The 14,486-nt window shown below is 45.2% G+C and overlaps 1 protein-coding gene across 2 annotated transcripts in view; it reads right to left on the bottom strand.

Moving 5' to 3' along the window:
* Positions 1-5,932: 5,932 nt before the first annotated feature.
* The window catches only part of MEGF10 (multiple EGF like domains 10), an 85,911-nt gene continuing 77,357 nt past the window's right edge, over positions 5,933-14,486 (bottom strand). For both annotated transcript variants that reach the window (XM_039567355.1, XM_039567356.1), the window contains 3 exons: positions 12,801-12,845; positions 10,601-10,807; positions 5,933-9,700 (listed from right to left, as the gene is read on the bottom strand). In XM_039567355.1, coding sequence (XP_039423289.1) covers positions 9,537-9,700; positions 10,601-10,807; positions 12,801-12,845 — 416 coding nt within the window. In that variant the 3' untranslated portion in view covers positions 5,933-9,536. The remainder of the gene's footprint in view (positions 9,701-10,600; positions 10,808-12,800; positions 12,846-14,486) is intronic.

Raw genomic sequence — 14,486 nt, 5'->3', positions numbered from 1 at the left:
GGCTTCAGGTACTGGTGCTGGTGGCGGCGCCCTCCCCCCCGCTTTCCCTTACCGCACCCATCGGTGCATTAGTGCAAAATCTTGCAATGTGCCCTATCCCCTGACATTTGAAACATATAATTCCTGGAGTTCTCCGCTTTTGTTGCTGTCTCGGCTGCGTTGATCTCAGGGGCGCCTGTGGGGGAACTGGCTGGTGGGCGGCCAGAGCCGCAGGTGGAGCCGGTCTTCTCGGTGGAGGCCTTACGTCCATGGTAGTGGCCTTTTTCATGTAGGCCTCCACCAATGCAGGGAGCAATGGTTCTGGATAGACCGGCATCCTGGCAATTACCCTCTTACACACCTCATTGGCATTCTCCTTGGCCACTTCGAGGATGATCCATCGGGTGCATCGTTTGGTCTGCGACCTGCCTCTCCACCTGTGCTCTGATTTTGTTGGCAAATTCAATGAAAGACTCACCGGCGGCTTGTCTTATGTTAATGTAACTTTTAGGGGCTTCTGCATCGGGTGCGGGGAGAGAAAGGAAGGCCTTCTCTGCTGCCCCCATGACCCTCGCGAGAACAGCCTTCGGTATTACTCAGGCCCGTTCTTCGGGTTCTCTTCAGTCCCCCTCGCCGCACAGGTGGTCAAATGTCAAAGCCAACTGGTCGGCATCAACAGCCGTGTCTCTGCTTCTGCAGAGCTCAATAAGGAGTGGCTGTAAGGACCGTTTCCATGTCTGCTCCCACAACAGATCTTTGGTCAGGGTTAACAGACGAGTAAGTAAGCCATTAATGTCCCAAGGGACAAGTTTGTTTGAGGAAAATGTGGCCTTAAGAAGACCTTTGAAATACTCACTCTTTCGGCCAAACTGCCTTTGGGCTTTGCAGAGCTCCTTTTTGTTTTGGTAGGAAAAAGGCTTCCATCCTCGGAGGGCTCCTCCTACCCCACCATAAGTGACAGGTGTGGCGTGGTAGACCGGCCCCAATTCCGGGTTCCAGGCCCCTGGCCCATCACATCTGGCTCCGATGTCGTGGGAACCTGATGTTGGAGTGTGGGAACCGGAAGTCGGAAGTGGGTAGGCGGGGTCAGCAGAGAAGTGGGAGGGAACAGAGACAGGACCAGTATCCACTTCGGAAAAGGCAGACCGGTTGTGGAGGACGTCCCATGAGGGAGGAGGAAGGGGCTCGGGGTTCTGGGAAAAGGGGTGTGGTGAGGGGCAAGGAGGAAATTTGGGTGGAGGAAAGGAAGAGTTTGGTGGAAAAGGATTATGGGGAGAAGAAGTGCAAGAGGGGGGTCCGACCACATGGTCCCCTCCATTTTGAGCCTCCTGGGAACCATTGTGAGGGTTCGGGAGGGATAGGAGTGAGGGGCTAGGAGATGGGTAGGGAGACGGTAATGGGGTTCGGGAGCAACGGGAAGGACGAGGGGAAGGATAGGGAGATGCTCGGGAGGACCGGGGAGATCGGGAGGGACATGGAGATGGACAAGGAGAAAACTGGAATCAGGGGTAGACGGGTGTGAACTGCGGATATCGAACCTAACAACTTTGGGAGACGGAACTGGGGTAGAGGGTTTAAGGATAGAAGTCTTGGCCGGCGGGCCCTGCTGACTAAGACCAGGGGACTGGGGGGTTCGCGAGGAGACAGGGAGACTGGCACCACTGCAGCTACCCTGTGTTACATGGGTTGCTCCTCAGGAACCACCCAGCAAGGGACCAGGGGAAAGGGTAGAGCTGTGAGGAAGAACAGGGGAAGAACTGGGGGGCTTTTTTTCCATTCCCAATCTTCCTCTAACTGTTAACTGAATTAAAACATACAACGGGATAAATTTGGACACCTGGGTGTCTCCCTCATTCACCTTTTGAGTGAGCGTCGCTCACACCACATTCCAGAAGGGCAGCGAGGTCACATCTCCTGGGGACACCTACGGGAAACACAAACCCTTTTCAAACTTTTTCCCTCCTCCCTCCAGGAGTCCCACAACTTGGAAGTAAAATCCCCGCTGCTGTGCTGGCAAACGCACGCCCATCTCTGAAAAATTCGAACAACACAAAACCGATAAAACTGGGGGCCTCAAAGACAAAACTGTCAGCACAGCATTTACCCCTACCTACAGTAAAATGCAAACTTAAAAGAACCAAAAGAAAGGGTCTGGGAGCACTCGGGTTCACACTCTCACCCTTCCACACAAAGGGGACATCCCTCCATATAAACACTGTGGCCCCACTCTGATCCCCTGGCCAACGGGGATACTCACCACTTGCTCCAACGGACTGAAGAGCTGTAGGCAGGGTCCCTCTCCCTGGCCATGATCCCTCCAGCGCTGAGGGACTACCGTGTCCGTCCCCGGGAGCACCACCAGACAAAAATGGGTCTGCTCCCACCGGGGTGCTGACGCGCCAACGGATTTCAGAAACAATCCTTTCCGTGGGGTGTCGGACCCTCAGGGAGGCCCCACATTGGGCGCCAGCTGTCGCAGTGACCGCTACTGACCACAGCCCAAACTAGCTCCAGCGGTGTGTGGCAGGAGTGGGGAGCAGCCGGAGGCTCTCAGCTTTAAAACTGCTCCTCTGGAGTTCAGCTCTGCACAGGGGGGCTGAAGCTCCAGGCACAGTGGCTGTCAGGAGTCAGGACGAGGGAGAGGATAAAAAGTAGCGAGGAGGCTTGCCACGGGAGGTAATCCAACTTTATTGGAGGGTATCCACAGAGGACAAGCCCCGATCAGATCTGAACAACAGTTTATAAGGAGGCATTACAATGGGGGTGGCTTGACAGGGGACCAATAGGGATCTCTAAGGGAGGGATATGGACAGGGATTGACATTCACATAAACCAATAATCTTGAGGGGTGGAGGGAAAAGGGTCACATGCCCCAATGGGGCGTTGTGGTTTAGCGGATTTCCAAGAGGAAAGGTATCTGAGGGGGCAGGATCTCAGGGGATTGACAAGGGCCATATAAGGATAATTAGGGAGGGCTTTGGTGACAGGCAGAGAACTTTTGGGAATAATGGGAGGGGTTTGGGTGATTGATGGGGAACTGACTAGAACAAGGGGAGGACAACAACCATGTAGGGAACACTGGAGGAGTGGCTTGGGTCTGGGGCAAACCAACTGGGAATAGGAGTGGGGAAGGTAGGGATGAATCATTGGGGTACAGAGAACATATGAAAATACAATAAAAATATCGCATCATCACAGCAACCAATGGGATACAATCAAGGGGGAGGATGCAATCTAACAAGAACCAATAAGGGAAACAGGGAGGCAAGAGTCACAACAGGGAGCCAATAAACAACCAAACAAGGGAGAACCTTCTAGAACAGGGGGAGGTGGTTTGAGCGCGGGAGCCACCCAGGGAGATGCGGCCTAGACCTCGGTGCCACCCAGTGATCCGCCCTCCGACCCACTGTCTTGGGAGGGGAAATCCACCCAATGGATAGCCCTGGCTTGAGTGGCATTTGACTGCCTCAGCCCAGGAATGGGCTGAGTCACCACAACGCTGCCCCTGTCGCAGTAGGTGCTGCCACGTGGTAGGTGCTGCGACCTTCCCGAAAGCGTCTCCAAGTAGGAAGCTGCTCGGTAAGGCCACTACACACAGCACACACACACAGGCTCACGCACGCTGGATAGCTATCAGGAACAGGTGGACAACAAAGAGAGCAGGAAGGGTCTTCATATTCCAGCCATGTGAAGGGGTCCAGGCATGAAGACAAGGGATCAGGGAAGGCTCCAGGGTTATATATGGGGGTGGAGAGAGCATCAGGGACCAATAATCTGAGGGTGCAGGGGTGGTACACAGGCGGGGCTAGGGCAAAGAAACTGATAGGGAAGATCCGAGGGAGTGGCAAAGGAACAGGGGCCAATGGGGGAACGGGAAAGGGGGAACTTCCTAGATCAGGGACATACAGGGTAGAAAAGGGGCAGGGAGGCCAGTGGGCCAGTCAGGGAAACAGAACTGGGGTACATTAACATAATCAAACAAAGCATCCTGGGAGAGGCTTCTGTGGTCTCCATGAGTAGGAGGTAGTAGGCTCAGAGCCTTTCCTCCAGGGGACTTTTGAGGTTTCTGAATCAGTAGGCCTACCAGCCTCCACATGCCTCTCCTAAACATGTGCTGGCTGAGTCTGATCCCCCAGCCATCCTGTAGGTGCTGTGTGATGGCACTCAGGATGATCTGTTCCATAACTTTGCTAGGTTCCAAGGTCAGACTGACAGGTCTGGAGTGTCTGAGATCCTCCTTTCGGCCGTTCTTGTGGATGGGGTCGCATTGGCACCTACAGTCCTCTGGGACCTCCCTGCTGAGCCAGGACTGATGATAAATGAATGGAGAATGGCTTGGAGAGCTCTTCCACCAGCTCCCTCATCACACTAGGATGGATCCCGTCTGGTCCCATATACTTGTGAGCATCTAAGTGGCTCAGCAGGTCACTGATCCCCAGGGATCAGTGCTAGGGCCAGTCCTGTTTCATATCTTCACTGATGATCTGGATGAGGGGATTGAGTCCACCATCAGTAAATTTGTAGATGACATTAAGCTGGGAGTGAGTGTCTTGATCTGTTGGAGGGCAGGAGGACTCTGAAAAGGGACCTGGACAGGCTGGATAGATGGGCCGAGTCCAAAAACATGCAGTTTAACAAGTCCAGTGCTGAGTCCTGCACTTTGGCCACAACAACCCCTGCAGTGCTAAAGGCTGGGAGCAGAGTGGCTGGACAGTGCCTGAGTAGAAAGGGACCTGGGGGTACTGGTTGACAGCCAACTGAACATGATCCAGCAATGTTCCCAGGTGGCCAAAAAGGCCAATGGCATCCTGGCCTGTATCAGGAATGGTGTGGCCAGCAGGAGCAGGAAGGTCATTTTTCCCCTGTACTGGGCACTGGTGAGGCCACACCTTAAGTGCTGTGTCCAGTTCTGGGCCCCTCAGTTTAGGAAGGATGTTGAGATGCTTGAATGTGTGCAGAGGAGGGCAACAAGGCTGGTGAAGGGCTTGTATGAAGAGTGGCTGAGGGAGCTGGGGTTGTTCAGCCTGGAAAAAAGGAGACTCACGGGTTACCTTATCACTCTCTGCAACTCCTTGACAGGAGGGGGCAGCCGGGGGAAGTCGAGCTCTGCTCCCAGGGAACGAGGGACAACATGAAGAGGACACAGCCTCAAGCTGCACCAGGGGAGGTTTAGGTCGGACAGTAGAAAAAAATTCTTCACAGAAAGAGTGATTGGGCATTGGAATGGGCTGCCCAGGAAGGGGGTGGAGTCAGTGTTCCTGGAGGTGTGTAAGGGAAGAATGGATGTGGCACTTGCTGCTGTGGTTTAATTGAGAAGGTGGTGTCAGGTCACAGGTTGGACTTGATGATCTCCAAGGTCTTTTCCAACCTAATTGATTCTGTGACTCTGTGAAATGTCCAAGCCCTTTTTTTTCTTAAGTGGAAACATGACTCTTTATGGAGAATATTAATTTATAACGAATGATTATTTACTGTATGTGGTTAATCACAATCACTCTTTCTTATTTTCTTCTCTTATTAATAAGATGGCTGCTTGAATGTAAAACGAGTCAATTATTTAGGATTAAGCCCTCTGTTTCAACAGCATTGAAGGAAGAGCAAGTTGTATTTCTCAGATTTGCATGGAAAAGCCTGGAAAGTACAACTATCCTTTTACAATAATGAATTGTTGCTTTTTTGATCTGAAACATTAGACCTCTATGATGGATTTTTCTGGTTTAGTATTATAATTAGTAGTAGTAATTTATTTTACTTTTCTTCCAATTATTAAACTGTTCTTATTTCAACCCATGGAATTCCCTTTTCTCTTCTCCTCCCTGGAGGAGTGAGTAATTGCCAGCTGGGGTTTAACCATGAGAGCAAAAATGACATTTGGTAAGTTTCCCATGCTATTTCAAGATCCCCCATAGGCAAATGAAAAACAAGGGGGGAAAAAAAAAATCAAAGCACTTCCCATCTTTCATTAGAAACTTTATTGCATTAACCTACAGGTATGTGAAGTGAAGTGAAATATATGGTAGTGAGAGGGAGAATGATGAACATCAGTCATCTTTGGAAAATATATATGTTTTCACAACCAAACACTTTTGTTACAACTAAGAAAAAAAAAAAGCCAGGCATACTTGATAGGTTTTCTTTAAAAATATAATACAATTCAATCATATCAAAGTGAAGTCTTGTGGGCTAAAAAACTGAAAGAAGTTATGTTCAGTGCTCTAGCACTAGTATGAGTGTATCAAATGACAAGGTTTTCTCTACAGTAATTGATAAACACACACTCATTTGTTTTCAGTAATTTCAGATACTGTATATACAATCTTTAATATAAAGCATTTTTTGTCAAAACTAGCTCTGTATTCTTAGGTCTGGACTTTAGAGCTTCGGTGTAAGAATTACTATTTGGACACAGATAAGAAATTGGAGTTAGTGTACTTGAAAATCCAATGTATTTACAGAACACATTCCTTGCTTTTGATTTTATTTTATCCTAACTTCACTTCAATATGAACTTGCAGATTGTCTCAGCAGAAAGTGTGAGTACAATGAAATCTTCCTTCCCATAATCTGCATGTGCATCTCCAATTAAAGTTAATGGAAGTTCTCTGGGTAGATCAAGATAAGGACAGATTGGATGTGTAACAGTGTGGTGTGATTAAAAATCTTTGATATAGTAAAAAGCCGTGAGGTTCATTATGCTTCTAAGTGGCCTGAATTAATGATGCCTACAGTATTTAAAGCCTAAAGTTTATACTCACTACTTTAAAGTCAGCTAATAGCTTTGTGCAGCCTTTTATTAAAATGGTGACACGTTGCTAGGGGAGAGCTACCTCCATTTTCAATGCTATATTTTGTCACTATTGTAATGTGAATATATAGAGGCAAGGCATGCCTTTCCATTCCTGTCTGTGGTGAAGCCAGTTCTCTGAGTGCTTCCTAAAATTGCTACATAACTGACCCATTCAGTCTCCTCCACCATACAGAATGCACTTCCAGAAGTATTTAAGTTGTGTGAAGATCACAGTGGGATCTACAAGAAGAGCTGTCTGGCAGTCACGAGGATTGAGCTGGGGATCTCTGAAGCTGAGAGCAGAGTGCACTCCAGGAAATCAGTGTTCTGAGCACCTTACCAAGAATCCTTCTCTGAAATAAATTCACAAGCCATTTGCTTGCCCTGTACGTACTGCAGATCCAGCTCGGATTTACACAGACATTGCTACTGCTGACTACACAGCAGGAGTTTTACCCACATGCAGAAAGGCAGACCTCAGTAATGTGTATATTTAGAGCACACACAATAAGCAAAATTATAGTAAACTCATCTACTTTCATGAATATTTGACTGAATGTATCACATGAGGATATGTGATACACTGGAAATTTAAAAAACCTCCCAACATTTGTTCAGCTCTTTACTTTTCCATGTTAAAAGAATTGTTTATATGATGAAGATAATTTACCTCATGGTCTTCAAAAAGAGCAAGAAGTTTTTGTGAGCTCCAAATTGTTAAATGCAGCAGTTTCTATTCATGGCTTTAGAGAAGAAAGGTTTTATTTTGAAGTCTGTTTCACACAATACAAAAAAGATGTATATACCAGTAGCTCTACATTTTATCTATATGCATACAAACCCAGGCAATACTTCATCTTAGACAGGGATTAAATGGCAACCAGCCTTTGAAATCTTCTAGCTAATTTCTGTAGTTGCAAAATCCAAAGGTAATGGAATTCTTTATTCCAAGGATGTACAAGAAATGCCCGGGGAATTGCAGAACAGCCAGTATCCTTTCCCCATCCATCAGGGACACACCAACCCTCGGGACAAGGTGCTACAGAGGCACTGCCAGGTCATATTAAATGCTGGCAGATCACTCCTAAGTTCCTAAAAGTAACTTTCCACTCAAAGAGGATGTCTTTATAGCAACCGTTTTACTCTTAGGTTGACGTGTTTGGGGAAAATCCTGTCCAATGGACGGATACCTTGGTGAATTTAATTTCCACCGAATCGTACAGTTCATAATAGACTATTTTGGAAAGAGTGAAAGCCTCTTTTGGAAAAAAAAAAGGCTCTTTTGGAGAGATGGTCTCCATCTGCATGGTCAACAGAGTCAGCTAAACTTTAAGGAGGAACTGTTTTTTACTTTTCTTCCACATTCTTGCTGTTCTCAACAAGAACACCTTGATTTTTTTTCCCCTGAATTAATGAATTAAGCTGAACTGTTATGTATTTTCCAATCACCTGTGACAGACATCAGTGTGACATGAATTCTTACTTTGATCCTCTTGCTCTGCCCAGAGGTCCCTTGAACTGGACAAAATAAAGGCCAGTTGGCAAAAATGCAAAAGAAATGGACACACACTAGAATAATTTTGCAGTTACAAGCTAGTTCACTAAAAACACAGACACACAGCGTAAAAATGGAGACAGAAGTTAATGAAGGTGGGGGGGGTACATGTGTCACATTATTAGCAATGCAAAAGACCAGCTTAAGCATGTGTTTCCCTACATCAACTATAAAAAAGAAAAGGTGCCTTTTTAGCAAGTATGCACAGAGTTTGCTTAGTTATTTCTAAGAAAAAAAAAGTCAGAACACTTTACTATCTTTACCCTATATTACAGGCATTATTACTACCTTTTTATAAAATGTAAACCCTTCCTTGCAGTTAAGATTTACAGAAGTCATCACCTTTGTCCACTCCTTACATAATCAGTCTATGGTGACAAAAATAAACTGATTCAATTTACAAATTTTTTTAAGTAATAACTGATATGTTGTGGATTATTAGTTTGTGTGTGGCAGAAACAGTGGTCAGAATTGCAACATAATGAAGCTGAACTGCAGCAAAATACTTACTGAAGACTGGTGCTGGGTCTGCAGTACTAAGATCTTGAAGCATCATGTAATATTGATGTATGCAATTACTTAATCTCCAGAACTATTCAAGCAAAGTACCTCCACCACCCGCAATGGACAGCAGAGCTTGATGATGGAGTTCCCAAACAACTGCAATATTGTGCTTACTTATCCCCATCAGATCTTGTTTCTTATAATATGTCTTGACTAAAGATAAGAATGGAAGGTAAAATTTGGCAAGGCAGTTTTCCTTCTACTGGTGAATAACTGGTGAATCAGATCACCTGTACAAAGTGGTATTTGGTAAATTGCACTGTCCTGGGAGTATTACTACTCTGAAACATGACAGACATGAAGCCTATATTTGAAGTCGCTAAAATGTGATGTTATCAAGACTAATCTGCAAACTACTATTTTTTTTAAGCCAGTATATTACAGTATAAATGTGCTGCATACCTGTTTCTATAAAACTTACTGTCATGAAAAAAGAGAAGAATAATCAGGATCCCCAGAGTGTGGCATTTGTCCATCTGTCACTTGTATACGCAATACAGACCTTGTGCTGAGATTCTGCTTAAGGTACAGCAATTATCTGCCGGACAGATTAGGAGCCAAGATAGATGGTAAACTAGAGAGGAAGGAGCACGACCATGCCACTCTGCCCCTTGAGAGTCTCAGGGTTGTAGGCATCAGCTTCTTGTGGGGTCATTCGCTGCTGACCCCCTTTGTGGAGGGCGTGGGGCTCTCTCGGACGGGAAGCAGGTCATAGTGGCACGGAATGTGGCTGTTTTTTGGGAGGTCATAGGGATCCTGGCCGAAGCGCCCGCCGCCGCTGCCGAACGCGCCCTGGACAACGCTCACCGTGGGCTCTGCGAGGAGAGAGCACGTGCACTCAACGTTAGGAGCAGCAAACAGAACAAAAACTCTGATATTTCATTGCAGTTTCTGCTTCAGAAAGATTCCTCATCATGCTGAGTCCTGAAATCCAGGTTTAGAAACACAGGGCGATATTTTGGCTTCACACTTGCAGCAGGGCCCTGCCATGAGTTTCTTTACTGACAGAACCAAGTGGACCAGCATCTCTTCTTTATATGTGGGCAAATAAAAAATAAGAAAGGTTGAATTTGGGGTGTTCAATCAAGCTTTTTTTAACAGTCCTGAAAAGCACAATGATGGATTTCAGAGTGATCTCTAATTGTAGACAGGAAAGGAAAATATATCCTGTGACACTGGACACAATTTATTACAGCCCAGAGATGATCAGGATAGCTACCGCTCCGCAAGACCCCAAAGTTTTCTGTAACTAAAGAAATACAGTAACTAGGTAGGGCCCATATTAGTGGTATACTATGTCTGTGGGTGAAGATGCCATTTTATTCTGATGAAGAGAAGGAAACAGAACTTTTCTATCCCTCTCATACACTTAGGCCAGCTGCATTTAGTCTAACCTAGAGCTGAACTATATTGCAATCAAATGCTAAGCTTATCTTATGTTGTTGTTTAAAGCAAGGCTTTCAGACCAGGGAAATTCAGAGGTACCCGTAGGTTACAGAACAGAGCTGAAGGTACTGCAAACCCTGTTTGTGTGAATTACACCAAAAGAGTAATAAGGTGGTTGTTACGGCTTTTGAGCAGAACACAGAGTCTGAACACATAATTTTGTTTTTCCAGTGATTTTCACGTTTTTTTGATTAAACTGAATCAAAGAATAAAAAGCCCAGTGCTCTTTGTTCTCAACCCCAGCATCTAGGGGTAGATTTTGTACCTACCAACTTCATACACGTTCTTGTTGGCTGTGGCAGAGCCGGCGATCTCGGCATAGGGAGAGTCACGACGCGCTGGGGACTTCATTTCCACATAGCCACATTCTGAACTCTTTGGCACCAGAGCTGGTGGGTCTTTGATAGTAGCATAGGGGTTCTCAGAGCTGCTCAGTGAGCAGTTACTTAAATTGTATTCTGAGTTCTTCACCAGATCTACAAAAAGAAAAATGTGTTACTGTCTCACGCATGCTACATGTTATGGACGTTGCTACCAGAAAAAAGGTGTTCTTTAATGCCAAGTTTTAAAAAGTCACACAGAAATAAATATTTAAATGGAAATCAGTCCTAACACTTCAGAATTATTTACAACAATCAGTGAAAGCATCTCAACATCTATGCTCTTTAATGGACTTGATCTTGCCACCAGCAAATTACTGATGCAAAGGTTGAGCATCTTCAGTTCTGGTTAAAATGCCACTAGCATTATATAATCTGTAGACTCAGTTTTTAACGTGCACTTCTGCTCCTCCAAGTGCTGAACTCAGGACACTGTTAGAATAACTGATCTGAGACTGTTCCCAAGAGCAGTCTGGGCAAATGGCAGCATGATTTCTAGGGATGGCTTGGATGGTGCAAAGTTTGGGTATGCAGCCACACTAAAATAACCAGCTGCTTCTAAGTTTCTGTAAGGCACACGTGGGAGAACTGGAAAGGAAACATCAGGTGGCTTGTGATGTCAGGATTTAACTGAAGGATGAATAATTGGCTTCAGAGATGTGTTTGTTCGTGCTGGGAAGTCATTTTGTGGTGCTTGTGGTACTTTGTTCTCAGTGTTGCTTCGTGATATATTGTGTTACTTAAACTGAGACTTCCTTAGCTCATTCCTGTCTCCATATCCAACGTGAGACTGACCTTGGTGGATCTGTCAGTGGATGGGTGCTCATGATTTTGTGACTTAATTGAACTGGGTTTTTTCTAATCATAGAATTGTAGAATCATTTAGGTGATAAAAGACCTTTCAGATCATTGAGTCCAACCATTTATTTGACACCAAATCCACCACTTCACCATGTTCCTAAGTGCCAAATCTTCACATCTTTTAAATCCCCCTGGGGATGGTGACTCCACCATTTCCCTGGGCAGCCTGTACCAATGCTTGACAACCCTTTCAGTGAAGAAATTTTTCCTGATATCCAATGCCTCAATGCCTGTCTTGTTGTGAGGGGCCCAGAGTTGCCCCCAGGATCTGAGGTGTGGTCTCAGCACAGGGGATGGTCACTGCCCTGGTCCTGCTGCTGCCACACCATGGCTGGGACAGCGCAGGGGCTATTGGCCTTCTTGGCCACCTGGGCACCCCTGGGCTGTGTCCAGCTGCTGTCACCAGCACCCCCAGGGCCTTTCCCAGCTTTCCAGCCCCTCTGCCCCAGCCTGGAGCTGCAGGGGGTTGGTGTGAGCTAAGGGCAGGAAAAACCAGGTGTAATAAATCACTCTGTCAGTTTAATTGTCCCCTATTACACACAAGGGGACAAACCAGCTGCTTTCTGTCTGTGTATTTAACTCATTATCCATATGGACTTTGCTGCACCTTTTCCATTGTGTGGATATCCAGGCACCCTTGGCATGCCCTAATCAGGTACCACACAAACAGTGACACGCACCGGGGTGGTACACTGTAAAGTCTTATGAGAAAACTGGGTAATTCAGATGATCAAAATATCAGATTGCTGCCCTGAATTTCCAAAGCTTTTCATTCCTGCTTGTGTCTCTGTATTTTGATATGCTTTCCAAGGGCCTGCAGTGAATGTGGTGAAGGTTTGTGGTCATGTAGACCATGCCAGCTGCAACTGGAATTGCCTCTCTTTTAAAACCTTTCAGCAGAGGCAGCATGTATCCTCCTAACATCTGCTGCAGTCTAGAATTGAGCTGTGTTGTGACTCAAGCATGACAAAACATTAGATCTGTGTGACATACAGGGGACTCAAAATGACTTGGTTTGTTGTTTTTGTGGGGGTTTTTTGTCCTCCCTTCAAAAAAGAAAAAAATCCCACACCAGCAAACAAACCAATCATGCACTGGTTCAGTGTCTAGGAAAAATTTAGTCCAGGATTATTCCTATGTTCTCTTCACCCAGAAACCGAAGGTAGTTTAGAAGAGTAAAAGGAATGCCTATGTCATTTCATCTAAATGCATCAGAAAACAACCTCACCTTTCAGGGACTTCCCCACATATCCTCTGTCAAGTCCAAAAGCACCTGAGGAAAAAATGATACAAAAACCAGAGTAGTTTTAAAATCAAAGAAAACAAAAGCGATTAGACAACAGATTCTAAGTGTTTAAAAATTGCCTTGGGACTCATTCCTGCCTTAGCTGAACAAGTCTCTCATGAGCACTGTGGAACTTCCCAGGATGGGGGTACAGAAGCACTTGTTACTATTTGCTTTGCACATTTTCCAGGGAAGGTGGGTCATAAGGGACCATTAAATTATCAAGTTTGACCTCACATAACCCCAGTTACTCACTCTTGAATAAGCCTAGTAAATTGGATTAAGCCTATTTTTTTTGTCTGGATAAGCCTATCTACCAGAAAGGCATCCCACCTTGACCTGAGAATCTCAGGGTGTGCAGAGTTCACTCCAGTTCTCGATGCTTTGCTTCCAAATTTAATCACTCCCAAATCAGGGTCACGCTGTTCCAGTCCCAGTGTCCTGAACACCTTGCACCTCAGTCTACATCTCTGCAATTCCCTGTTACTCACACATTTCTCTCAGTAAATGTAAACAGCAGTGCATGACCGCTGTCTTCAGAGACCTGGCACTTCCCTGGTTACAGATCTGTTCAAATAGCTTTGATTGATATTGTGGAGAGCTGATTTTTTAATTAGGCTGTACTGTAGTACTATGCTGGAAGCATTATAAAAGCCTAAAATTATTTTATCTATGCACTATCTAAACAAAATTCATAGTTTTCAAGAGGGAAGTGATATTTAAGGAGACCCAAAGATAATTAATTTTATTCCTACCCCATCTTTATTTATTAGATCTCATGTCAGCTGTTCTGTTGTTTTTACCAGTTTAATTCTCAGGCCAGCAGCCTCAGGTTAGGCAAGTAATTCTGATCTGATTATATTAACTGATCTTCTAGGAAAACAGACATAATACCAGCATTCATCCAGTCCTCTGGAACCTCCCTGTTGCTCAGGATCTCCTGCCTTGGGTTAACCACAGCAAGTGTCTCTGAGGAGCATTTTGTGTGAGTACAAGAAAATATAAAGCTGAATATTGAGCATTATGACTGAAACCCTTTCCTGCAAAAAAAACCCCAAACAAACCCCAAAGCAAACACAACAGATCTGAACCTGATTTGTGGTTTGACCAAGGTTGGGAAAGAGCAGGAAAAAACATAATGCTGCATACTGTTGTTCTGAATCCAGAGTCTGATATATGTTAAGTACCAGAAATGAAGGTAATGGAATTTTCTGAATTACACCTGCCACAGTGGTCAGTACAATCCAGCCTTTTTGGAATGCATGAGAGTGGAAAAGGATGAAAAGGCAGCATAAGAGCAGGATACAGCAACTCTCACAACTTCTTGGGAATTTTTCTTCTTGCAGACAATCCTCTGTCTTTAAGCAAACAGGAGGCTTAGCTGGGAAGATCTAGTACTTACATCTGAAGTGGCTCAGATAATGAAAATATACTTTTTAAACCACTGATTGCATTTTGTGGTGATTTCAAAAAAGACTATATGCGACCTTTCACTTATTTAGTAAGAATTTGTAATTTTGTCCAAGCAGACCCTTACGGTATGAAACCCATTGTTTTATGAAACTAAGCAATAAGCAAATCTTTTAATAAAAATAGTATGACATATTTTACACATCATGTCTGCACTGG

The sequence above is a fragment of the Corvus cornix genome, chromosome Z (genome assembly GCF_000738735.6).
Source record: "Corvus cornix cornix isolate S_Up_H32 chromosome Z, ASM73873v5, whole genome shotgun sequence".
Lineage (NCBI taxonomy): Eukaryota > Metazoa > Chordata > Aves > Passeriformes > Corvidae > Corvus > Corvus cornix.
The sequence above is the reverse complement of the archived record's forward strand: the minus strand, read 5'-3'. Positions and strand labels throughout refer to the sequence as shown.